This window comes from Ctenopharyngodon idella, chromosome 13 (assembly GCF_019924925.1).
Source record: "Ctenopharyngodon idella isolate HZGC_01 chromosome 13, HZGC01, whole genome shotgun sequence".
Lineage (NCBI taxonomy): Eukaryota > Metazoa > Chordata > Actinopteri > Cypriniformes > Xenocyprididae > Ctenopharyngodon > Ctenopharyngodon idella.
Window position 1 is genome coordinate 9,003,521 of NC_067232.1, and position 27,995 is coordinate 9,031,515.

At 34.8% G+C, this 27,995-nt stretch overlaps 2 protein-coding genes across 2 annotated transcripts; one reads left to right on the forward strand and one right to left on the reverse strand.

Moving 5' to 3' along the window:
* The first annotated feature begins 153 nt into the window (after positions 1 to 153).
* ccsapb (centriole, cilia and spindle-associated protein b) lies at positions 154 to 5,166 on the forward strand. Its single transcript, XM_051915856.1, has 4 exons — positions 154 to 335; positions 1,002 to 1,340; positions 2,631 to 2,920; positions 3,407 to 5,166. Exons 2-4 carry the CDS (start codon positions 1,019 to 1,021, stop codon positions 3,581 to 3,583), a joined length of 789 nt encoding a protein of 262 aa, XP_051771816.1. The 5' UTR covers positions 154 to 335; positions 1,002 to 1,018; the 3' UTR covers positions 3,584 to 5,166.
* Positions 3,727 to 12,451, reverse strand: rab4a (RAB4a, member RAS oncogene family). Its single transcript, XM_051915858.1, has 8 exons — positions 12,306 to 12,451; positions 11,804 to 11,884; positions 11,586 to 11,700; positions 9,518 to 9,580; positions 9,218 to 9,372; positions 8,446 to 8,541; positions 8,219 to 8,362; positions 3,727 to 6,308 (listed from the first exon to the last, which is right to left on the reverse strand). The coding sequence occupies exons 1-7, from the start codon at positions 12,319 to 12,321 to the stop codon at positions 8,247 to 8,249; spliced, it is 642 nt and encodes a 213-aa protein (XP_051771818.1). The 5' UTR covers positions 12,322 to 12,451; the 3' UTR covers positions 3,727 to 6,308; positions 8,219 to 8,246.
* Positions 12,452 to 27,995: the final 15,544 nt, after the last annotated feature.

Sequence of the window (27,995 nt, forward strand, 5' to 3'; positions counted from 1 at the left end):
ATTTGTAAATAGAAAACGCTATAAATAACGAGAATATGGTTACTTTCTGGCACAAATGTTCGCGAGCGCATGTTTTGTGGTCGTTTAAAACTCTGTTCAAATGTCATAAACAGTTACACGTACATATATAAAACAATACTTTTAAGACCCCCAAAGCCCCTCCTTTGCGAGGTCAAATTTTAACCGTAGACAACAACACCTGTTGGTGCCTTCGAGTGATTTCCAGCGCCTTCACCACAGGGCGGAGCTACAACCGTGATTTACAAAGCAAGGTTGACGTCTGCAGACAACAAGCGCCATCTGTTTACCTTCTCGTCCCTGCCTTAATCAAAACGGTAAGTACATATATTATCAAAACACGGCTCATGTTACTGTTGACAGGTTTTTATGGCGTTAACCTTCATTAAACTTGCTTCCGCTCATTGCTGTCACATGACACTCGCTTTAATTACTCGTCGACGTTCTAATGTAGCTTTAACATCTATTTTAATTACTATACCGCACAACGTTTGATTGCATTTAGAGTCATTGTGTCACGCTGATATTTAACGTTGACTACTTACAGTATATAAAGAAAAGCTCTTTAGTTTCTCTATTCAGTCGCACTGTCGATGGCAGCACATTATATATGCTACGCATAAAATGTACTAATGTCTTCCCCTTATTCGTGTGTTTTGGATTAGTGAACTGTATTACCTAAGTCAGCATTCATGTTTATCGTCACCTTATGAACCCTAATATGCAAATACGTTAAGAGGTTCAGAGAGCTCGAGATGACGCCATGGCTTAAGTAGGAGGGTACATGAAGGGGGCGTGTCGAAGAGCGCAACTCACAGCTGGTCAGCGATTGGCTTTCGCTTGCGTATTAGAATTCTGTTGCCATAGTAATTTGGTTTAAAAGTCTGGCGCCACAGGAGGGCTGATTCGGAATAGAATTGCATAATTCCGTTTCAGCAGACTGTTACTTCTCTATCATGTGACATTTATATATTTCTCTGCAGTCGAACGACAGTGAAATATGGTGACGAAGAGAATTAGGTCGGAATACATGAAGAAATTTAAAGATCCGAGATGGGACACTTATGCAAAATGTTATGAGGATTTGCTGAAGTACAGACTGTCAAGACGGCTGTTGGAGCAAGCGCACAACCCTTGGTTTTGGGGAGAATGGGGAAGCGAGACAGGTTCCAGTGGCAAATCTTCTCCTCTAAGTCGGAATAAAGTCGAACCTCTGAGGCTCCATGATGAGAAACCAGAACGGTCCGCATGTGTGACACCAGAACCAGCAGCTGAACCAGAACCACAGGGAGAAGTACAGGACAGAGACACTGCACACACCAGTAAGTCCTGAGCTACAGTTTGTCATTTTCTATTGTTTCTCTTTTATATTATTTACTAAAATAGCTTGAGTGTTCGAGTGTTGTTGTTGTAAACTAAAACTGAATCTAAATCTTCTTTAATTGAAATAAAGCTGAAATAAAATCTAAATATTAGATGAAAATTTTAACTTTCAAATATTGAATGAAAATCGAAAAAATAAAATAAAATGCTAAATAGAAACATTAAAACGAAAAACTAATAAAAAAAAAATGACAAAAGCAAAATTACTCAAATGTAAACTAAAACAAAAAATATAAAAATAAAGCTAATCCAAGAGATATATATATATATATATATATGTCAAACCAAAAATTATTCAGACATTTTTGATATGTTTACTAGTAGGTGCAGGACACTATAGTTCATTGATGTAAGTGAGGATAGCAAAATAAAATAAACTGTGACATATTATACCCCAAAAATTCTTCATACAGTGGACTACCAGTCAAATTTATAAAAAATTTGGGACCAAAAATTATTCAGACACTTTGACCTGACTGCATTTTTTTCTGACAGTTTAATTCTGAGATCTTGTCATATTTTATTTATTTTTAAACTATAGTGAATAAGCTGTATTAATGAATGAAATGTTCAAGGTGTCTGAATAAATTTTGGTTTGACTGTATATATATTCTAAATATTTATCTATACATAATACTAGAATATCTAGTTAATAAGTTATTACTGTTCATAAGGCTCACGTTCTACAGTATGCAACTCAATGTTAAGGATTTTTTCCCTAATATTTATATTTACTTGCACTGACATTGTTTTAAATATAATATATATATATATATATATATATATATATATAATATATATATATATAATGTGTGTGTGTGTAAGGAAAAATTCTATTTTTCATTAAACATCCATATTTATGATAGTAATAATTATAGTTTTTATTGATGTTACAGCTATAATACAGCTCATACAGCTCATAATACAGCTCAAGTGTCATAAGTACTTGGTAAATTATGACATACAGAGAGAAACTTTACTAATTTGTTTATAATTTTTAATCAATTCTAAAGATACTGATGCTAAAACCTTATTTACAGTAGATAACTTTACCTTAGTGAAATATTTACAATTGCACAGTTTAGCATAATTTTCAAAGTAATGTTAAAAACATGGAAAACTAAACGGCAAGGCATAAAGACACAATAATCTGTGGTACTTAATTAAAATGTCTCCAAACACTTTTTAAAATGCAAAAATCCATGCAGATCTCTGTCTTTTCTCATCAGAGCTAGTTACCAGAGTTGCTGAGCAGACTCATCAAGGTCGGGAGGAAGAGAATGCCAGAGAATGCCCTCCTGCTCTCAACCAAGAAACCGACACGCATATCCTGAACACACCAAAGAGCAAACGCCGCTCTTCACACAAGTATACAAGATCAAAGGTCAAGCCTCATGTCACCAAAGACGCTGACAAAGAGAACCGTCACCCTTTTGCCTTGTATGCCTCAGGAGAGAGGCAGACAGATATGGCTTCTAAGAAAACCCATAATGTTGGTCCTGCAACATCAACTGCAGAGGTGAGATTCCTTTCATGAAGGATATCATATCATAAGAGGCTCTTGACCAGTAAGAAAACTACTAAAAAAAAAGACTACTAGAATAAAACAAATATCAGTTTGGGTAATATAAATAGCCCTTATAGATTGAAATTAACAGTTAAGTCTCTTAGTTTTGATTGTCACGTCATGGACAAAATCAAGTCCTGCTCGTCTTTTGTGTGTGTGTGTGTGTTTAAGAAGCCGTTTCACTTAGATATACATCACAATAGAGAAGAAAAGACTATCGTAACTTCCCTTTCATGCCGACTTTAAAGGGATGGAAATTGTCATTATATTACTATTATTTTTAAGAATGTTTCAACTACCCATTGTCCATGAAAGTCAATGTGGTGTAATGTTGTTTTGTGAGTAAATGATGACAGAATGTTCATTTTTGGTTGAACTAACCCTTGATGCATTCATTTGTTTAACGTTTTTGTTTATGCATTTCTTTCTTCTGTCTAGATCCATGAGTCAGCGTTGCGAGCAAAAACCAGACGGGAGGTGGAAAAACAGATGAAGAAATTTGACAAACAAAGAGCCAGATCTGTTGACTTAGAAAAGAACATAATTAAGATTGTCCCCGATTTCAACCCCTGGATGACAGAGTACATGCGCTGCTTTTCTGCTCGGTCTCGGTAGTATTACTTTCAGAAAATGTCTGTGACTATCTAAACCTCTCAGGCTAAACAACCCAAAACACTCCACGTAATGACTGGGGCATCTGTCCAGTTCACGTCCTGTCTTCCAGAATTGGTCACAATGAATTAAAATCAAATGATAACTCAAGGTTTTTTAGGGGTTTATTTACACCATGGATATGTTGCATTTACTGGTACATATCAAACATGAAAACACAATCCATTGATGCTGCAGGGCAAACTTTCAAACAATCACATGCCTTGTTGATTTTGTAGGTGGTGTAGATTTACAGGCCATGAGATTTACCAGTGTCTCTTTACACTCTTAGCCAAAAAGTGTTTAGTAATTGTCAGACAATTAGAGGCATATAATGTGATGTGTTGTAATGTTGTGTATTATCTCCATTGTTTACATTGATTAACATTTAGAGTTAATGTAAGGAAATCTGTTTTGTATTTTACAGAAATTGTTAGTTACACCAACATGAATCTTTGTGAAGTGTTAAGCAACACTTACTTAAATAGTCGTTCTATTATATTAATCTGTTTTCTTTGATATGAGCTATATTAGATTTAACTTGTACATTCACTCTAATGGTGCATTCCATGAGTATTGTGTATTGTATTGTACATAATGTAAAAAGTCACTGGTATCTAACGCATGAAACATACACAGCAAAATGACAAATCATGTTTAAATGAGATCATACACATCAAAGCCATTCCAGCTGTTCATCATCAAGAATAACTTTCATTCAGTGTAATGTTATTTGGTTTTTAGTAGCACTCAGGTATTTCGTGTTGTATTTTACTGTATGTAATTTATTTTTTAGGAATAATGAGATTGGGATATTTGTACACCATTTATATAAGGATACTGAACTGATTCTGAATTCAGTAGTTGTTATATTTAGTTCATCATCTTTAATGGAAGAATGTTGTATGAATGTACAGGTATTTTTTCCCCATCACATCTTTTTGGTCAGTTCTGGCATGTATTATGTGAATAGTGTTGGTTTTAGTGTAAAAGTATTGAAGCCATAATGTAAAGCAAGTTTGGAGGGTATTAAAGTTTATGTGTTTTGATTTCAGCTTGTGAAACTGTTTAAATGTGTAACATTTACAATGGTGTTTCACCACACTAATAGGTCACTAACAGTGATGGGGACATTTTTAAACACTTTCCTTATGAGGATGCAGTCTGGTAGTAAATGTTAAGTCTTAACATTTTAACAGGTTGCTGTTTAGAGGGAGTTATTGGCATGTTAATGTAAAAAAAAAAAAAGTATAAAACTTTTCACAAGCATAATATGGATGTAAAAGTAGTTCTTATGTTTGTAGTTAAGGATACTTTGTACACAGGCCTGCTATTAATATATGAAACTCTATTCTCACTAATGCACAAGTCAAATGTATTATATCACCAACTCATTAGAGCATGCTGTTCCTGGACATAAGGATTCTGCAAGCCTGCCAAGACCTTATCCATGTGTCAGACCCAAGGAGCAATTTAAATGTCTGGCATTGTCTCTTATTCACTTTAAATTAATTCATTTAATGATTTTTTTTTTTTTTTTTTTTTTTTAAGAAAACTTGAGTGTCCAGCAAAATACGATTGGAAGTTTTACACAAATTACATTGATTTTATAAACACTGATTTTACATTCAGCAGCTAAAATGTACTTTTTTGAGGTTGATGTAAAGTGAAGCCGCAGCATTGATGAAAACACAGGGAACTACCATTCAGTGCATTGTTAAACATGACTATTGGCAATCTATCCCATTTCAAATTTTTACAAACATAAAATAATTGATATAAAGACATAATGATAAGCATTGTGAAGTGGCATCCACAATGATTTATCATTCATTTTCGATACAAGCTTGTTTGAGATATGTCCATTTAAAATGTATAGGTGAAGAACAGGGGAAAAGTAAAAGATCAAAAAAAGAATTTTTTTTTTTTTTTTAAATACTCCAAAAAAGAAAACAAGGAATCACTTTAAATACATCAGTGTCATTCCAACAAACAACTAAAAATGGGACTGCAGCACAGAAATGCTTTGCAATAAATATAGAGCATGTAACACTGATTTTGAAGCTGTTCATACTGACAGTGTATTACAGTGTTATATGAATGTAAGTGTGCACCGGCTGACATTTTGAATGTAAATTATAATACAAGAACAAAGACTTCTTGACAAATGTCAAAAAACACTTTCTAATATACTTTCCTAAAACATACTAACAATAATGGAAAAAAAATAAACCTAATTAAAGCGAGATAATGCACATCATTGATAAGAATTACAGGTGCTTGCCACAGAGCAGTGATGCAGCTATATATATATATATATGCTGTATATAGTCATTTATGAATATGTTATAGCACTGCAACCATGAAACATGCTCCACGGTGATAATATAAACTCTTCTCTACACAACAACTACATATGGAAGAGGGAAAGATGGGGCAGGGGCTCAGTGCAGTATTCTCAGGGGCAAGGGCCAGATCTTTTAATTACCCTCAGGGTTTTGGGTACCACAGATGTCTTTGCCTGGACCCGAGGGGGACAGTAAACATTTTCCGGATCCTTTTGGAGTTCAAGGGGGTCCCCGGCATGTCAGAACAGAAGTAAAAGTAAGGTGAGGGAAACAGTCGCTCCAACACGATGAGCCGTACGTTACACGCCCCACTAATGTCCTCCTCCTCGTGTTCACAAAACCTTGGCCAAAGGACACAGAATAAGTGCAGGTAATCATATAGATGGTCTTTTCAGACCAGTTTCTTCATGTGTACAAACTGAAGGTGTAGCAGCCTAATCAGCCTTGATCTTCTTCAGACACCTTGAATCTCTATTTCTAGCTCGCATTCCAAATAAGGCACCTCAGAAACTTCGGAAACCGCCTGGGAGGGCTGTGTATCGGGAGTTAAATATATCCATTCCCCTGACACTGTTACTCATGTGGCATTTGACTGATAAGAGGGAGAAGGGGTTTGAAGGACTTGTCCGTTCTCAAGAGGGGGTGGAAGAAGGTAAAACATTTGACCATTTGTGTGTGTGTGTGTGTGTGCTGGTGCTGTGTCATCACTCGTATGCAAGGCATGCAGAAGCAAACTTGAGTGGCATTTGGTTGGTGTCAGTGACAAAAATAGCACCTCTTCTTGAAGAGAGCTCCTCCCGCTAGAGCATGCCAAATACAGTAGAGATGCTGAGGGGCGGCTATCAACATCCTTTTACAGACAACGGGTTTATGACAACACTGACTAAAGCTAAAATTGTGTGTCACGTAATATGCAGGTATCACTTGAAAATACAGTTCAGTTCATTACTATTAGTTCATGCATTTAAAGCATTTATTAATTTAGGTTAATGTTAATTGTTGGTCATTGTTGGTTTATGATATATTATTGTTGCTTTATACAATCTGGAATGTAAAAATTGAATTAGTATACACTATGTTCAAATGTTTAGGGTTAGTAAGTTTTTTTTTTAATGTTTTTGAAAGAAGTCTCTTATGCTCACCAAGGCTGCATTTATTTGATCAAAAATAAAGTAAAAACAGTAATATTCTGAAATATTATTTAAATTTATTTCTATTTCAATATATTTTAAAGTGCAATTTATTCATGTGATGGCAAAGCTGAATTTTCAGCATCATTACTCCAGTGTTCAGTGTCACATGATTCTTCAGAAATTATTCTTATATGCTGATTTGCTGCTCAAGAAATTGTTCTTATTATTATCATTGTTGAAAACAGTTTTAAACTTTTGAATCTTAGTTTATGTAGAAATTAACATTATTCAAGATTAATAAATGCTGTAAAAGTATTGGTCATTGTAAGTTCATGTTAGCATTTACATACAGAACCATACTGTAAAGTGTTACCAGGATTTTTATACCATAAAAAGGGAAACCAACAAGATCCTTTTCAGCCAAAAAGGGTAATGAGAAAATCTTAACACTAGTAGTGAACAAAAATGCATGCAACATAATTATGTTACTGGAGATATTGAGCCTCATTCAAGAAACACAACTAGTAAAGTTTCTGTGTAAATTCATTTGTGTAATGTCAGATTCAATTCAATGAAACAATCTATACAAGAATGGTTTTACAAACAATTTACACAGAAATGTTCTATGTTTGTACTGTCAGACTCAATGTTTTTTATTCTTTTTTATCATAGTTTCTTACAAGGTTAACATTTGTCTGATTTTTTGCCAAAAACTAAATTCCAAACTAAAGACTAAAAGATTAAAATATGATTTAATTATTGAATAAAGGTCAAGGACATTGAACAGAACCATTACCACATGGAACAAGACACTTAAATCTAATATGCAGGGAATGATGTTGCGAGCACAGTGAACAACTGTATCTGATTAAATCTGAATGCAGCGCAGCTATTTTTAGTGGATGTTGCCATTATGAGTGGTACAGACAGCCAGTAGAGGAAGAACAGCACCTTTTTCTTTTAGAGACCAAGGTTATGACATAGCAACATGGAGAAAATGATCATAAAATGTTAAGAAACTGCTGAACCCCCTCAGGACAGAGCTTGGACAACCTTCTAATGTTAAAACCTCAGAAATGAAAAGCAAGCAGAGAGAAGTTAAGCCTCTGGACCTTCACCTGGTTGGTCAGATGTCTGGGATCTGTGTTAACAGCCACACTCCTGCACGCTCTCTGCCTGAGCCCGTCTGGGAGAACGCAGCTGCCGCAATGCTGCATCTCCGTACTGGATTCCTGAACCCATCCGCTCCGGGTCCAGCTCTCCTACACAACCAAATGACAAGCACAGCAGCTTGATTCAAGTGTCTTTATAAGCTTATAAGTAAGAGCACAAGGCATTTTTGTACCTGACTCTATTTTGTTAAGGATTTTCCGAGCACACTGGACGAAAGCTTCCTCCACATTCTCCCCTGTTAGAGCACTGGTCTCCAAAAACATGAGCTCTGAAAATAAAGAAATAAACAATTACATCTGTTTTGTTAAATGAATAATATTCAGAAATTAATGCATTCTCAAAAAGACTTTTGGGATTATGGGATTATTTTGCAAAATATTCCATTATTTTCTATTATTTATATACTAATATAATATTTATTAATATTTTTAATTAGCTTTTATTTTTCAGTTTTCACTGAGATTTAGTCCTTTTGTAATGCGCTTTTGGCATTTTTATTAGTTTTTGTTTTATTTAAATATCTCTATTTAGCTCTAATTTATATTTATTGCAGTTTTAGCTTCTAGTGCTTATACTTAAAACATTTTATTTTAGTTAGTTGCCAAAGCAACATTCCCAAATTTCGTTTGTTTTTGAAGTTTTAATCTAATATTGATATTTTATTTTAGCTTTATTTCAGTTAATGCAAACCATTTTTAATACTTTTAGTTAACAATAACAACACTGATCCATAAACACTGGTATATACACAATGGCAATCACTGTTTAGTCTCTGAGTACGCCCTTGTGATCTCAACGCAGCCAGTTGTGAGTATACACACATTCACTAGTGGGCTCATGTTTATGTTAGTAATTCTATCCTGTTGTGCCCTCTACTGGGGCAGTCACAGTATACAAGAAGATCAATGGTAACCAGCAGGTAACTGCAGGTCTGAAACACACACCATTCTCTTGAGCGAAGCGCGAGGCCTCCAGGAAGGTGACTTCACGGTCAGCATCCAGATCTTTCTTATTTCCACACAGTATGATCACTATGTTCTGGCTGGCCAACATCCTGGCATCTGTCAGCCAGTTAGTCAGAGCGTTGTATGTTTCTCGACTAACATCCAGAGACAGAAAGTGTGAGAAATCAATACACTTATGGATCTATAAATACATATCATAGTCTAGCTCTAAGTTCTGAGAAAATAGAGCCACACACATAATATTATGCAGAGGCACTGGATATACAAGTGTGACTTTACCTAGTGATGTCATACACAAGAAGAGCCCCCGCTGCCCCTCTGTAGTAGCTGCGTGTTACAGACCTGAGGAGAACAAACATTTCTACAATTAAACCTCTGTAATTTCTGCAAGAGTTTGGCATAACAGCTGGTCAAATCTAGTGATAAACCAATATATCAACCAACCAATTTAATGGCTGATATTTGGACATTTTAGAGCTACCCAGCATTGGCAATAGATAATGGACAAAATAATAATAATACTCATATTTAGCAAGGATGCATTAAATTTATCAAATATGACAGTAAAGACATTTACATTGTTACAAAATATTTCTATTTCAAATAAATGCTGTTCTTAGGAATTTTCTATTCACAAAAGAGTCTTGGAAAAAAAAAAGCATCAGGATTTCCAGAAAAATTTTCAACATTGACAATAATAAGAAATGTTTCTTAAACCAGCATATTAGAATGATTTCTGAAAACAATCATGTGACACAGTAATGATGCTGAAAATTCAGCTTTGCATCACAGGAATAAATTACATTTTAAAATATATTAAAACAGAAAACAGTTATTTTTAATTTGCAATAATATTACACAGTAATACTGTTTACTGTACTTTTGATCAAATAAACGCAGCCTTGCTGAGCATAAGAGACTTGTTTCAAAAACATTAAAAAAAATCTTACCCCCAAACTTTTGAATAATAGTGTATATTTTAGTTAATTTCAAGTAAATATTATTATTATTACTGATATAAATATTGTTAAAATAATTAATTGCTTAAAGGCTGAATTGTCATTCGCAAACACATTTAACTTAAAACAGAATAATCAATGAGAAAAAAAATAGTTTTTATTCATCTAGAATTGATTGGGTTGTGAACAGCGGGCATGAACAGAAAGACGAATGCCAGTTTGCTAAAACATTGACGTCCAAATGACGTTACTGACATTAAATAGTACTCTGTCTGGATTGTATATTGGTATTATATTAGCAATCATCCACCCTGCTCAGTCTAGATAACATCACTGGGCACTGAAAAATCAATATTAACTGACCACTAGTCAAATCACACCTGCTCACAACAGCAGGACTGTATAACTCAGGCCTCCTTCAACATCAGCTGTTGACACTTTTCTGTTTAATCTATAGCATTTGTTTCCTGAATGACTACAACATATTATCTTATGTGGGATATTAGGCCTTGTAATTCAGAAATGAACATCATGTAGGGCAACGTTTTACTGCACATGACAGGCTACATCCAATTAATTTAACAAATCAAAGGGCTCTTTAATGTATTATAAAATGAGCTGCAGCTGCAAACAGAGCACAGCAGTGCTGTTTGAGGAAAAGACAAATTATGTAAAGTTTTGCTTCAGGTTATCTTGTGATTTTTTTAAATTATGTAACTGTAATGAAAAACAAACTGTTTTTACTTTGCAAATGACAAAAATGGATTCTACTCAAAGGCGTTGTGCACAATGTAGCTATTGATAACTAAAACTATTAAAAATAATTTTCATTCAAAGAAATAAAGCTGAAATAAAATAAACATTAGTTAAAAAACTAAAATTAGAAATTATGCATTAGAAACTAAATGAAATAAAGTAAATTGAAATACAAAAATGACTAAAACTGATATAAAAAGCTAAATAAAAATATATATTAAAAAAATAAAAGCAGTTAAAAATATTTGGTGCCCTACGCAAGATAAGACATGACTAAAGAAAAAAATATATCTTTTCAAGAAGTCTCAAAGCAATGTATAAATACACAAAAAAGAAACTACAAAAACAAAAAGCGGTTTGTGTGACAAATGTATTTTGGCTCTAAGAAGAAGCTGCCGGCAAACGTTCAGTGCAAACTGAGCGTTGTGTTGACAGCGCTGACAAATTAATCCGTTTAAAGTACATGAAATCTGGAGTTGTATCACTCCCTCACAAAAATGTCCACCATCTGACTGCCTGAGAACAAATCTGGAAATTATCATCATAAGCCATATCTCACAGTGGTCATAACAAACATGGCCAATCTAAGAAGGAAACAGTTTTAGAAAAATAACACAGCCGTATAAACACACCTGAAACGTTCCTGTCCTGCTGTATCCCAGATCTGGAGCTTGACAAACTTATTGACCACACTGATTATCTTTGAGCCAAATTCAACCCCAATAGTATGATTCGAGTCATCTTTGACTGGAAGAATAGGGAAAAGACATTAGCAACAGAATACTGACGTGTGTAAAATTACAAACTTGTTTCTTAATGTTTTTTGATAAGATAACAGACAATTACATACATCTTTTTTCTATAAACTGATGAAGCAGACAAGATTTTCCAGTTCCTGCATTTCCTATCACAAGAAACTTAAACAGGAAATCTAAAGGAGAGGAAAACAAAAACAAAGATTTTTTTTGTGAAAAAAATAAAATAGGATACTATTATAGGAATACATGTCACTATACCATAACATTAACCAGACAGTAGGCTATCAATACTCTCAATAACATTACTCACTAAATAGATTTATCATAACATCCCGGTTATATCCAAATAAATAACGTTCTTTCTATAGTAATTATTGCTGTCAGTACCGTTTTAATTGACTAATCAAAAACAAACACTTATAAGACTGGCGTCGAGAGATGAAACATATGGCAGACAGATAGCTGCTGCCTAGCTGGCACTAAACACAGATTGTAAGCAAATACTGTGATGAATGAGCTCGGGACACCTGCTAAAATCATGCTAAGCTGTCGATAAGAAGTGTGGCAAGAGAAAAGAAAAATTAGTCACCCTACCGTATGTCTCTGACATGACTGGCGCTGTGTTTCTAGCCTTTCAATACTGCGTTTTTTCTCTTTCACGGCAATCAACAACGATATCAAATAAAGGGAAATCCCTTACAGGGTTTCGCGCATCCTTGTCGGAAGTTTGTGCAACAACTACTTCCTGCTGAGATTTTCAAAATAAAAGTCAAGGATTTATATATTAAAAAAAAAAAGCCCAGTGACACAAAATGTATTACAAGAATCAAGAATCAAGCATTTAACTGTATCGAAGTGTATATTAGTATTTTTTTTAACAACCGAATGAATCAATACTGAACTTACTTAAGCTTTTTTCTAGAGCTGCTGTACAGCCAAAATTATGTTCCCTCTATCACTGTAAAGCTGCTTTGACACAATCTGCATTATAAAAAGCGCTAACGTTATATAAATAAAGATGACTTGACTTAACTATTGAACGTAAATATAAATGTTAAAGAGGTATTTTGTGCATTTTATTTTAAATTTGTAACTCTTTTATACATCTTCTACGTTTAGATCTTGCTGACTGAACCCTGCTTTCAACCACTTGGGGGTGGTAGTTAGTTGTCTGTAAGAGTTGGATCTGTTCTAAAAAAACACCAACTCATGATAATTTGTACCAGATTTTATAGGGCTGATCTCTTTGTACCTCTCACAAGTCAACTAATAGATTAAATTTTGTTTTTATACCCACATTTAATAATTGTGAGCGTATGTTACCCTTACATTAACCTCAAAATTTCACAAAGCTCTAATTGCAACACAGACTACACAGGATTGATCAGGAAAATTGCATGGTGAGTCAAAACTTTTTAAATGAAATCAAGATTCCGGAGGCCTACTTGAAAGGATATCATGGATGTTTGGGCAACCGTTATTTATGACTGATGTAAATTGCCCTCTGTAAATTGTAGACCACATGTCATTCTGTAATGACTGATGGATGTTATTACACACAAAACATAATGTGGAGCATATGAAAGAAAGGGTATTACATAAATTAGTTTTATTTCATCTTTCTGTGATGGTATAGTCAGTTTCTGCTTTTCTTTAATTTATAAATTAGTCGATTTGAAATCAACAGGCAAAAAGGTCAAAGAGTTCTTAATTGTTAAACCACCAGTCAATGTCATCAAGGCATTCCAGCTGAAGCTCTTCTAGAAAATCTAAAATCATGTCAACACCCAAGAACAAGGCTGCTTGCAGAAGAAGTGCCACATATCTTCTCCAGATGGCTGTGCATTGGTCCTGGGTTTATTGCATAATGCCTCAGGATGTATAGGCTGCAGATTTCTGTTCTGTTCACATGTCCTGTTTGTTTTAGGTCTCTCCTGGCTCTCTCTATATATGTCAAAGATACATGACTAAACAATGGGATCTGAGCTTAAAGAGCTATGTCAACATATAACTAAATCCACTCAGTTAACATGCTTTATGTATACAGACATGTATGCTAAGTCAAACAATGTTTTGACACACATACTTTTTTTTATTACACACACTAATATATATATTTATATATGTGTGTGTGTGTGTTTGTGTTCTTGGATACATGGTTTATGAGGACACAAATGTGTATAATAACATGGGTATTACAACATAAATAACCCATCCTCGTAAACCAAATGGCTTAAAAAACATACTAAATGGTGGTTTTTTTTAAATTCAAAAAATGCAGACAGTTTCCTGTGATGGGTAGGTTTAGGGGTAGGGGTAGTGTAGGGGGATAGAATGTACAGTTTGTACAGTATAAAAACCATTACGTCTATGGAGAGTCCCCGTAAACCATATATATACAAGTGTGTGTGTGTGTGTGTGTGTGTGTGTGTGTGTGTGTGTGTGTGTGTGTGTGCGTGCTACAAATGCATTTAAGCAAAAGATTTAAAAAAATGGCATAACTGTTTGATGGAAAAAATGTTTAACCTCAAGTGTGCTTAATACAGCAATACCTAGTACAGCAGCATCCCATAAGCTGTGTGTCTTGCGTGTAAAAGTTCTTCCTAAGCCATTGTAAGTTTGTGGTATAGAAAAAGGGGGGTTGCATTCATCCCTGAGGTGCTCTGCTATCACAAGAGCACAATGGTAACCAGGAAGAAGGGAAGTTAACTGTCCTTGGAATCTAAAATTGTCATCACACTGTCTGCACCAGGATGTTATTTTGAAATGTGGGAGGTTTTTTCAGCTCAAACCAATGATTAGAAAGGCTTGCATCTGTGCCAGGTTAAACCTCAGGGCAGAGAATGTGCGATAGCACAAAACAGTATCACAACTGCTCTCACGTCAGGACTTGAAATGCTATTGTTTGGTTTGTTTTGCCCAATTTTCTGTCAGAATGTTTAAATGGAGGCGTGCTGACACACTTCATTGAAAGAATGAGATACTAAGTAGCATGCAATTATTTCTTTGCAGGTGCTGAAGAGTTTGTATGCTATGTAGATGGAGCATACATATTCAACAGATGTTGTGGTACTTCATGCTGCAGTACATTAAAGTTTTTCAATTACTTTACAGGTTGTTTGAATCTGAGCCCTTATATATGGAATCAATTCACTTTTTATGACACTAATAGCATAAACAGCACAGACGCAACCAAATTCCTGATTTTTTTCCCCCTGTGCCTTGCAGAACAACATATGGCTTGTTAGTTTAAGGTGACTGGGAATGCTCACCAGAGAGTCATGCATTGAATTAACAGTGAAGGTTTTGACTGGGTGCCTTCATCTGCGATCAGTGCATCAGTGTTTCTGTCTTTCAAATGCAGCATGCTGTTAAGCAGCTGTTTATCCTGTAGCACAGTATCCTCTATACAGACAAATGCTAAAGATTTAACTCTGGGACCAAGTAAAGTAGCACACTCTAAATCACAGCCACACTGAATACTGCCGTTGTGTTGCGTCCAGGAAAGGCAAAAGCTGCTCAGAGACTTGATAGATTAACGTGGTGAAAGGAAGAAAAGCTTCACCAGACACTAAGCTTATGAGCCCTGTGTTGGATATGTAGGCCTAAAGTTGGGTAGTGTTTTAGTTTTGTGAATAATTTGTTGTTTTGAACAAATTGTTTAGGTGAACTCACTGAAGTAAAAGCTTCTACCGAAATCGATCACTCATTCTCTCATTGACTTTAATCTGTTTACAGTGAATGACACGTATATTGCACTATGGGGCGATTTCAAAGCTTCTGCCTTTAGAAGTGTGAGACTGCTTTTCAGAGTATAGTATGAGCAAATAGCATTTGAGTGCATGCTGTAAAGGAGCATTTCATTGGTTTGACCTAATGAACATACATTATACACGCCATTCTTTAAATGATTCTTTAACAGACTGAACAAACAATGTTTTGACGAACTGGTTTTGGGGATTATTCAATGACTCACTTATAACAAAGAATTCACCTATCGCTAACTGCTAACAATGTAGTCTTCCGAAACGTTTTTTTAATGAGCAGATTCAAAACAGTAGATTTGAGATTAACCAAAATACTGATTTGATTTTGAAAAGTCCAGTTTTGTTTTTCTGTTATTCATTGTATTGTATCATTCACTTTAAATTCACTTGCATTTATTTAGTTAAAGTTGCGATGGAACGGAAGTAGTGACATCTTTTCTTCCATATCGGAGTGAAACAGATTATCAAAAAATGAAGAAATGTAGACCGGGACTTGTTTCTATCCGATTGTTGTTGACTGGATGTAGGCAGATCTGAATGCAAGCTTTTATGATCAATTGAAAGAAAAGGGCGGGGTTTATGCAGACTCAATGATTGGAGAAGACCAGCACACATCATGAGAGAGAAGTCTATTGTTTCATCGGAAGACTGAGTTATGAAATTTTGCTAAAATATATAATTATTTGAAAAATTTAATATTTGCTTGGATTAATTATTAATGATACAATCAATAACATGCATTTAGAATATAGATATAGGATGAAATTACATATCATACAGACTTTAAGAAAATACAAAGACACAAAAGGAGCACAAATTTTATGTCTAAAAGACATCTAATAGCCGTCAAAACACAGCCCTGACGTCTAGGCTAAAACGAGGCAAAATTTGGGCTGTCAGTGAAAATCTAATAGACGTCTAACCATAACCCAAGAGTAGACTAGTCATCAATTAGACCGCTATTGAACGACTACATATTTATGTCTAATAGACAGTGAATATGGGTCTAGGCTAAAACAAGGCTGAATTTGGGCTGTCAGTGAAAATTTAATAGACGTCTAACCGCAGCCCAAGAATAGACTAGTCATCAAATATACAGCTACATATGAATGACTACATATATACATGTTAGACAACAAAATAATGTCTAAATGATTCTTTTCACAAACAAATTAAATATAAAGGTTTTATTTATAAAAAGAACTCAAGATAATACAAAATGAAAAAGAAAGAAATAAAATTTTACAAATACAATACAATTAAATATGATTTTTTTTCTAAATATGAAACATTTTACAACTTTACAAAAAAATGACAAAAAAAGTTAAATAAAAAAGGTTAACAATGTTTTTTGGTTTATAAAACAATCTGATTAATTGTTGGTTTTATTTCCATAGCATTCTTTAACTCAAACTCTGTTGCCGCTGGAAAGTTCATCTGCCAAATAAGAAAAAAAAAGCATGAGAAAAGCATTGTTGACATAAGGGAGTCATTCTCTTTTGTTTGGATGCACACTAGGGCTGGGCAATATAGTTTTTAGGAATATATTTTTCAAATATAGATTGAGACTATATCATTTATATCAATATAGCCTGATGTCACATTAAAAGAATTTATTCAACCAGTTCTTAAAAAAAAAAAAAAAAAAAAATAAATAAATAAATAAACATTGTGTATCACCATTTAGCCTAAAAACAGAGATAAGTTGTCTGGTCAACATTTGCACGCACACACATACCTCTAATGACCGAAAACAATGCAGTGTTCTCAAAAGCCTCCTTCTGCAGCGGACCACCCGCCTTCATATTGAATTTTGACATGAAGGAATTTTTTAAAACCCTAAAATATAATACAGTTTAAGGTGGTTAACAGTTTCAGAAAAAGACTGACCTTTATGACCGGTAAAGGAAATCTTTTTTTAAATTTCTGATTTGCGTTGTGACCATGTGAAAGTACATTTCTGATCTTTTGCTACGTTATGAACCATCCAGACCTCTCAGGTCATCTGGGGCAGGTCTGCTTTCTATCCCTAGAGTCAAAACTATGGTGAAGCAGCATTCAGTCTTTATGTACCATATATCTGGAACAAACTCCCAGAAAACTGCAGGTCTGTTGCAACTAGGGCTGTAGTCAAGTCCACCTTTGTCGAGTCCAAGACAAATCCAAGTCCAGGACTAGTCGAGACCGAGTCAAGACCGAGTGAAAAAAACATTAAATTGACGTCAATTTTTTGATGTCCACACACTGATATCCAATTGATGTAAAAAAAACCCCATCAAATTGACGTCAATTTTTTTGTCAATTTGACGTACACACACTGATGTCCAATTGATGTCGAAAAAAAACATCAAATTGATGTCAATTTTTTTGTCAATTTGACGTCCACACACTAATGTCCAATTGATGTTGAAAAAAAATATCAAATTGACGTCAAAAAACAGGTAAAAAATGCAAAAATTGACATCAATTTAACGTCCACACACTGATGTCCAATTGATGTCGAAAAAAACCCATCAAATTGATGTCAATTTTTTGACGTCCACACACTGATGTCCAATTGATGTCAAAAAATGTATGTAAATTTGACGTCCACACACTGATATCCAATTGATGTAAAAAAAACCCCATCAAATTGACGTCAAAAACTTGACATCCATTTGATGTCCACACACTGATGTCCAATTGATGTAGAAAAAAAAACATCAAATTTATGTCAATTTTTTTATGTCAATTTGACGTCCACACACCGATGTCGAAAAAAAACCATCACATTGACGTCAATTTTTAGATGTCAATTTGACGTCCACACACTGATGTCCAATTGATGTAAAAAAAAACGACATCAAATTGACATCAAAAACTTGACATCCATTTGACGTCCACACACTGATGTCCAATTGATGTCAAAAAAAAAAACGTCAAATTGACGTCAATTTTTTTTAAGTCAATTTGATGTCCACACAATGATGTCCAATTGATGTCGAAAAAAACCATCAAATTGACGTCAATTTTTTTATGTCAATTTGACGTCTACACACCGATGTAAAAAAAAAAAACATCACATTGACGTCAATTTTTAGATGTCAATTTGACGTCCACACACTGATGTCCAATTGATGTAAAAAAAAACGACATCAAATTGACATCAAAAACTTGACATCCATTTGACGTCCACACACTGATATCCAATTGATGTAGAAAAAAAAAAACATGAAATTGACGTCAAAAACATCTAAAAGCAGACTGCACATAGCCTATCCAATTCAGAGCTAAATCGTGACTACAGATAGACCATGTCATGAAATGACACTTAAATCTTGTAGATATCATTGACATTGCGAACATGATGGGATATCAACCATCTCATGCACTTCCTGTCCAAAAACTACAATAAATCAGGATTGACCAAAGGTGGGCTACAAATAGCCGGTCTGACTACGAGCTAAATCGTGGCTACGCACAGCCTACGCATAGAACATGTGAAAGATATGAAACCAAACACCTTGGTTGACTTCGCTTACATGATAGAATATCATAGCCTACACCCCACAAGTTATTTTGGTAAAAACGACATGTAACCAAATGAAAGATTATTTTGGCTAAAAGTGTGTTACTCATAGCCAGACTATATCGGGTCCATAGTTAACCGAGACGGTGAAATGACGGCTATTGCTTGCTGGGTATTGTCAGCACCGAGTAGCCAAACTCCTTTAATAATCTGATGTAATATGTATGAGGGAGCTTGGTCATTGGACATTCATCCTAAAGGTCACAGCTGAGCTCAGCTGAACAGGAGTTGATGTTAGCTACCTACTATATCAGTTATCTCCATAATGGCACACTTGTTATCAGAACATCTAATATGCAATCAAACTGCAACGTTTTAGCAGAAAAAAAATGTCTCCCTTTCTAAAAGACTTTTTTATTGAAAGCATTCTTTCATGCGGCCCCTGCCTCCATAGCACTTCATGGTACAAAGAGTTCACCATTGTTCCCAGCACATCACTATTGGAGACAGACAGCCTGGGAGGCAGTGGACAGTCGAACAAGAAAGAGAGAGAAGGGGAGGGCTGAAAAGAGAGGGATGGAGGAGGCGGGACTTGGCCTTGTTTTGATCACTCCAGCGTTCATTAACCTGGCACAAAGGGGAGTTGGGTCACTTGGCATGTCTGCCTTGGGTCACTGTGAGTCAGTCGCTACACGGCTACATCACTGTGCACTGGGTCAGAACATGTTAAACATTCATCTTACACATAGAGCACAACTGTTCTTTAACTTAAAGGGTTAGTTCACTAAAAAATGTCAATTATCATCAAAAAAATGTCATCAGTTACTCACCCTCATGTCGTTCCAAACCTGTAAGACTTTCTTTCATCTTTGAATAATGCTAATAAAGATATTTAAAATGAAATTTGAGAGAGTTCCGTCTCTCCATTGACAGTCCATGCAACTACCACTTTGTCACTTCAAAAAGTCTTAAAACTAATCCATATGAATCAATGGTTTAGTCAAAATTTTCGTAAGCGTCTAGACCGCTTTATATGATGAACTGATCGAATCACCAAGAATCACCATAGAATCACCAAGAGTCGGATATTAATGAAATGGTTTAAATTTGTGAAATCAACTGTGTGAACTTTGTTGCTGTCATTAAAGCAAAAGTTGGACATAAATACTAAGAAATTCTGAAAATATATAGATGTTTCACTCCAATTGCTATGCTGATAAAATAATTTGTATTAAAAAAAATGTATTAAATTAAAAACATCTAAAATAGAAAACAGCATTTTCACTAGTGGTCTCAGACTCAGAACAACTTTATCAGAAATTTCATCTTTATCTCTCATTCTCACAATATTTGCACCTCACAGCCTTTGAACCAGACTAGTAAATGTCTAGGGATGGTCAGGCCCAAGGACGCCATGATAGATGGACTTGATCTGTGACAATATGCTTGAATTGAATGCGTGTCTCTCTAGGAAAGTGGCTGTATTCACCAGGCCTTGAATTGAATACTAATGGGGTTAGCCCAGCTGTCATGATGCAGATGCACTAGTCAATTGTTCCACTGCATGACCCCTTTGAGTCTCCATGGGGACAGAGATTCTGTCAGAAGGGTTCATGTGCACTCAAGAACACAGATGCTATAAGACCATCTTTCTCAAGGTACCAGGGTATGAAGTCATAAATACACACCAAAAAGAATGAAGGCAGATAAAGTCCAGAAGCATGCAATAAACGATAATGTGACTCATAACTGTTTTGTTTTTTCTCAACAAATTAGCCCAGCTGTTGTATCTATTACAGCTGCAGCCCTTATGGTGTCCTCAGCAGAAGACTGTGGAGCAGCAGAAGACATTTGTGGGAATTTAAACAGTATTTTTTATTGTTTGCTCAAAATTGAAGAATAACAAACTACAATAAACTTGCACTGTACAAATCCTTCCAAATGAAAGGGAAGAAAAGATCACATTCTCTCAGAATTAGTATCAGTTTATTCACACATGGCCACATTCACACTTGAATTAAACAGATGTGTCTGTACTCCAATGTCGACTAATCTTCCACCTCCAATGACCTAAGAAAAATAGTGATCTTTTATTCATTGTTCCTTTCTTGCCGAAGGGGCGAAACACAACCGCTGATAATTAAAATATAACGAGTTGAGCTCTGCATGGGGAGACTAGCAGAGTGTGGACGAGAGGAGATGGAAATGTTGCCTTTGAGACAACTGGAATTATAGAGGATTAGAGTGTCTAAAACACTGAAACTTATTCACTGCAACCAATCCAACCTCCCTCTCACAACATCGTATGTTGTCCACAGTCTATAATACAGTACTATATACAGTCTCAATACTGGCCATTCGGTCATGTGGAAGTGATGGTGAATAATTTGGATTAAATATCAAAATATCAAATGTCATTTACATCCTCTCCCCATGCAACTTATACATTTAATAAAGCATATTATGCTCAGGGTATTGAGGACTTTTCCACACATTTAAAGTTAGGCAATGTTTTTCATAACCACTCATTGTTATACTGGTTGAAACTCTCTTCAAATCCTGAATCTCTCTTCATATTCTTCACATCTTCTTCACGTCTTCTTCACATCCTGATAGCAATCAATAATAGAAGTGGTCAATATATATATATATATATATATATATATAAAAAAAATATATATATATATATATATATATATATATATGTATACAGTTGCAAGAAAAAGTATGTGAACCACTTGCAGAATCTGTGAAAATGTTAATAATTTTAACAAAATAAGAGAGATCACACAAAATGCATGTTATTTTTTAATTAGTACTGTCCTGAGTAAGATATTTTACATAAAAGATGTTTACATATAATCCACAAGACAAAAAAAAAATAGCTGAATTTATTAAAATAACCCCATTCATAAGTATGTGAACCACTGATTCTTAATACTGTGTGTGGTTACCTGAATGATCTATGACTGTTTATTTGTTTTGTGATGGTTGTTTATGAGTCCCTTGTTTGTCCTGAGCAGTTAAACTGAGCTCTGTTCTTCAGAAAAATTCTCCAGGTCCTGCAGATTCTTCAGTTTTCCAGCATTTTTTGCATATTTGAACCCTTTACGGCAGTGACTGAATGATTTTGAGATCCGTCTTTTCACACTGAGGACAACTGAGGGACTCAAACACAACTAATAAAAAAGGTTCAAACATTCACTGATGCTCCAGAAAAAAAAGTATGTACTAAATGAAAAAAAAAAAAAAAGATATTTAAGCGAAATAAGAAAAATTTGGACCTCTTCATCCTGTTCAAAAGTTTTCACCCCCCGACTCTTAATGCATCGTGTTTTCTTCTGGAGCATCAGTGAATGTTTGAACCTGTTTTAAAAGTTGTGTTTGAGTCCCTCACTTGTCCTCCATGTGAAAACATGGATCTCAAAATCATTCAGTCTGTTGGAAAGGGTTCAAATATGCAAAAGATGGTGGAAAACTGAAGAATTTTTGGGACCTGGAGATTTTTTCTGAAGAACAGAGCTCAGTTTAACTGCTCAGAACAAACAAGGGACTCATAAACAACCATCACACAACAAAAAAACAGTCGTAGATCATTCAGGTAACCACACACAGTGTTAAGAATCAATGGTTCACAAACTTTTGAACTGGGTCATTTTAATAAATTCAGCTATTTTTTTGTCTTATGGATTATATGTAGACATCTTTTATGTAAAATATCTTACTCATGACAGTACTAAATAAAAAATAACATGCATTTTGTATGATCTCTCTTATTTTGTTAAAATTTTGCACATTTTCACAGATTCCGCAAGTGGTTCACATACTTTTTCTTGCAACTGTATATATATATATATATATATATATATATATACCTAGTAATTTGATAACTTCTCCCACTCTACAAATCAATGCTCTAACTGCAGAATTGAAAGTAATAATAAATTTTAATTTTTAATTTTTTAGCACCAGTGATGACTTGGGCCCATCAGTCCACAGTAAGCAAGCTCTTAAATAGCACTATTGTGGCATTAACCACACCAAACATACAGTAGTGGCCAAAAGTAATCAACCATCAAAATATGAGGATCTTTTTTAAAATATGTTAAATATAAGGGAAAAACAAAACACTAAACTTAGAAAATGCATAATTTGCATAGAAATGCATAGAAAAATAATCAGTTTTGTTGGGTCTCTCTTGTTTTTGTATGACAGCCTGGCCAAAAATTATGTTGGCACATTTTGACATGTTTCATTGGATTATCAAAAATAAAACAATTGACTCCAAGCACAGTATGCAATATGTTTACAAAATCTTTAACACGTTTTTAATAATATCTGGATAAAGGGTGAATGTCAATTTTCCTAGGCCTGACATCACTCTTGGCCTATACTGTATAGTCTATTGACTTTCCAACTGATCTTCAAACCATGTGGCAAAAGCAAGCCACTTTTATGAGGATTGCAAGCTTCCTTGGAGCTGTTGATGGAACTCATGTTTGCATATTACAACATAACTGTAAATGAGGAAACATATATCAATAGAAAAGGATTCCACAGCATCAATACTTATGATAATTTTGCACAATGCAAAGCAATTTTTTAAATAAAATTATTAAAATGTTTTAGTGTCTTAATTAAATAATTTTATTATAATTACATGAAATGATTGGTGTCATGCTGCTGTGACTTCACCCTTGCAGGCTCAGTACTGGCTGATTCAGAGGTTGAGGGCAGCCACTTTTTGGGATGACATCATTGTAGTCATTAGTTCACAACACTTAAGTGCTGCTTTTAGCTTCTTTATAAATAGCTCCTAATCTTAAACAAGTCCTACTTTTTACTAAGAATTTTTTGAAAATTAAGTCAAAGTTTAAGCCCTTCTTAAGAGCATTTGGTATATTGGTTCATTTTTTAGAAGTTTTATATACATTATATACATATACATGTCCTACCTGCCGGTCAACGAACGCCACAAACAAACAGCAGCTACCCTTTACAGTTCCTCCTGAACCAAAACAACGAGCTTATGCTGCATTCACGCCATGTCGTAATTACTGTAATTACTGCTATATTATGAGAAAAATAGCAATATATTTTATTACATACAATAATTAACATTAAATAATATTAATATTGCCCTGAAAAAGAAAATCAGTTCTACAGGAAACTGTGGTTGGTTGGACTGGTGGTTTGGAAGATGATGAGATGAAAGTAACTGTAAAATACAATATTCCAATGAATCACCCATTTAAAAGAGTTGAAATTGTGCAGTGTTTTTACAAAGAAATGGGTGGAAGGAGGTAGGGACGGCTCCATGAGATAAGGCAGATAAGTGGAAAATGCAATTGCAGATTTATCTCATTGAGAACGTGCTTGGATCCCTGTCATGAGCCACTGCACAGGCCTCGCACGTTCACATGAGACGCAGAAAAGGGGAGGCAGTTCATGCATTACAGACAATCTGCTGTCATCATTACACGCCAATGAGTTTCCTGCACATTTTTGGATGTGAATCAGGACTGAAATACTGTCTAAAACAACAGTGTGATATCTTTATCATTTTCTTGTCTATTTGTGCATGTCTGTGACCCCTCAAAATGTTTTTTAACACACTTACACAGTTTGATACCATGCTGTATTTTTTTGAAAATACCATAAGCTACTGATCATATGGTTGAACTGAATAGTGGGTAAATTCAGAGCAATAGATTAATAAATATGTTTTCTCATGTAATGTAATGGATTGACCAGGGACTACAGTTGAGGTTTCCATATGCTGACGTATTGTGCTTGGCTGTCTCCAGCAATTACATAACTTATTCCATATAGCATAACCTTAGACATTTTTATTGGCAAAAACAGTTGTCTGCTGGTCATTTTCTAAATTGTACTATAATTCACTGTAGCTTGGGTATTCTGCCAAGGCAAAAAGCCGTACCTACCTAAGAGGAACAGGGAAAGATGGCTACAAAATGTTTATATTGAATTTTTTACATAAGTTTTCTCTAAATCTAAGCAGTTGAGCCAAACCCATTTGTCACAGGACATATCATAGTCTAATGTCATCTTTACACTGTAAAGTTGGCACAGTAGTTGCATTTGCAGGTGGCATATTCATCTGTTTCAGTCACATTACTTTTTTCTGCATCAAAAGGCAAAGTAATGGCAGTGAATACAAAAACATTTCAACGTAGATATCAAAAAAACAACACATTGATCACTGAATGTGATCCATACCATTTGTATCAGGTGAATATACCAAGAAATAGTGCATTTAGACTTTTTAGATTTAATGCTAATAATAATTAATACTATATAATTATATATATTTTTGAAAAGATATGCAAATCTATGCATCAATACCTCTACATTTAATTAGCTTCTAAAGCATATTAGCATAATGTTGTGAGTGTATGTGTGCGTCGCCTATGTGAGATAAATATATAATGCTTTCCTTGTTTATTGCATTTATCACTCTCTGAGCACTCATAATGACAACAAATCTGGCCACAGCCGGTTCTGCACTGCTTTTCCATGTTGTTCCACTCTGTCCTGTTCTTTTTCCCCTCTGCCTTCTTTTCTCCAAAACACGGCTGGGCCCACACCAATGGATCCTCTTATGTCACAGCGCTATTATCACAGGAGATAACGGCTGCTGTTCCTCTCCCGCACAGACATGTTGAATAAATACCGGATCTGGGCAAGGCAACACCAATGAATACAATTATGTGACAAATAGAATTAGACCCAGAAACCAAACAGCATTTGGAGAATTGTGAGAAGCTTTTAGGCTAGAATATAGGGTTTTAAAAAGCTATAATTGAAGGCCATGTTACAAAAAGTAAAACAAAATCAGGTACTAATTGAGGGTGTAAGCAAATTGCGATCATTTAAACCCTTCCATTTCCACTTTTTTATACAGCCACCAACCATATATGTCATTTTTTTTTAACTATATACTGCAATCTAACAATTACCAGTACAGTCTCAATTATTTTTTGTGCAGATTTTGTGTATATTTTTATACAGTAATGTAAAAAAAAAGAAAAAGAAAAAAGAAATAAAATAAAAGGTAGAAAAAATGCGTCAATGAAAGGGTTAATATTACATCTGCATGTGGTATTAGTGGGTGGGACATTCTCAGTCTAGAGAGCATCTGATTGGACAAAAATCTGTGTAGTGCAGGATGAGTCATTATTATTTTTGGTTCATTTTCCATGACGAAAAAGGCATGCGCCTTTTATATATAAATATTTACCCCAATACCTTATTGTGATGAGCTTTGATTCACCTGTGACTTTCCCATCACCACCTTTTGGTGGTTGTCAGTGTATTACAAAGGTACAAAACAGATATTAGTACTTCAATAGGTTGGTATATTAACATTATATTAGTTAATGAAATGCGTTTATATATATATATACTGTAAATTTAAGATAAATCTGTAAAACCTAAAATGTTGCTACTGTGTTTTCTCCGGGAAAGTTTTGGCAACCACAGCTGCTGTTTTTTTTACCTGTTTTTTTTTCTTGTCATTTTGACAAAATGTAAAGTATGAATATCTATAAATCACCTCAACACTAAATGAAATGCATTCAAAGGTTCTGTTGATCACTTTTCTGTTTTGAGACTGAACTGGGTCCGTTCTGCTCTGGATGTGTGTTGATGATTAATGCAGAGAGGGTGGAGAGGTCAGAGAGGGAAGTGAGTGGGAGAAAAAACGTTGTGCTTCAACTCAAATGTCCTATCTGATCTCTCCATCCCATCTCCCCTTTGAGATTTCAGCTGCGAAACGCAGCTTATGGTCAAATGGCTTACTTGGGAAAGGGGAAGTTTTGGAGGACAGCTTTCTGGTTACAGTTAAATGCTTTGGACACATTCATGATGCAACTCACCTGTTAACTCTGGTTTAGTGTAATGTCTTTAAATTGACATTACACAATAAAGTCATATTTTATCTATTCTTTATACGCTTCAGCTCTCATTGCTCATCAGCCTCTCTGTGCAGCAGTGACTCCTGTCTGAACTCTGTGATGTACTTTTGATAAAAGGAGGGTTTTAGGCTGAATATAGTCAGCTGATCTGCAGTCAGGGGAGGATTTCTGAGGAAGCCTCTGTTAATGGACTGTATATTTGTTCTCTGGGTGTGACCTGGTTGAATCCACAATACCCAGTGTGTATGGTTTTAAACAAGTCTCCCTAAATTGAGATGTTGATGTATTTTGATGTATTTTAATGTCATTTTTCTAGTACCTCTACAATGCATAAAAACAACTTGTTTTTTTTTCTGACAATAATATGGCCATGGACTATACACTAATAATATAATATAATATAATTTTATAATGATATAATCTAACATATTGGAAATAAAATAGATGTGTTGGGCAATTAATTTTTCTTTCTCTGTTTTTGAATTTCCAAAAAAGAATTTTAGCCTTACAAAATACAGAGCAAAGGATGTGGCAACAGAGAATGAAGAAAAATGTAGTCTATCTAAACTAAACTGTATAAACTACATTAACAACTTATTTTGGACACAATTCAGAAAATCTGGTTCTAAAGAGTTTCCCCACTAGTAATTATAACTTTATGATGGTGGTGGCTTTCATGGGCTCTCAAGCCATAAAGATGACCATTCTGACAGGACTTGAATGCAGCTTTGGGGTAAAACACAAAAGTGCTTTAGCATTCATTCAGCAAATTTGAAGAGAGTCAATAAAGAAATGCTGTAAGTGAAAAGAAAGAAGTTCTTGTTCCCAAGAATTATAGTAGTGTTCTTTATGCTGATCATGAGAAAGAATAAAAAGCTGTTTTATTCTCCATAGCACATCTCAAGTGTCATACACAAACTCATGCTCATCCAAAATGTGTGTCAGGCTTGGTGTCTGTTTTAATGGGAAAATGATTTACTGTTCTCATAAAACACTTGCTGTTTTTTTACTGTGTCAGCAGAGAAAATCCAAAAACAAGACAAAGCACTTTGGAATAATGCCATTCATCTGA

What these genes read in the sequence shown, in the direction of transcription:
- ccsapb (XM_051915856.1), top strand. Translation starts at nt 1,019, where the DNA reads ATGGTGACGAAGAGAATTAGGTCGGAATACATGAAGAAATTTAAAGAT. An exon ending in CAGAGACACTGCACACACCA is followed by an intron (nt 1,341 to 2,630) that starts GTAAGTCCTGAG and finishes TTTTCTCATCAG; the next exon opens with AGCTAGTTACCAGAGTTGCT. An exon ending in CTGCAACATCAACTGCAGAG is followed by an intron (nt 2,921 to 3,406) that starts GTGAGATTCCTT and finishes TCTTCTGTCTAG; the next exon opens with ATCCATGAGTCAGCGTTGCG.
- rab4a (XM_051915858.1), bottom strand. An exon ending in GCGCTTCGCTCAAGAGAATG is followed by an intron (nt 8,542 to 9,217) that starts GTGTGTGTTTCA and finishes CTTTATTTTCAG; the next exon opens with AGCTCATGTTTTTGGAGACC. An exon ending in CCTTAACAAAATAGAGTCAG is followed by an intron (nt 8,363 to 8,445) that starts GTACAAAAATGC and finishes TTGGTTGTGTAG; the next exon opens with GAGAGCTGGACCCGGAGCGG.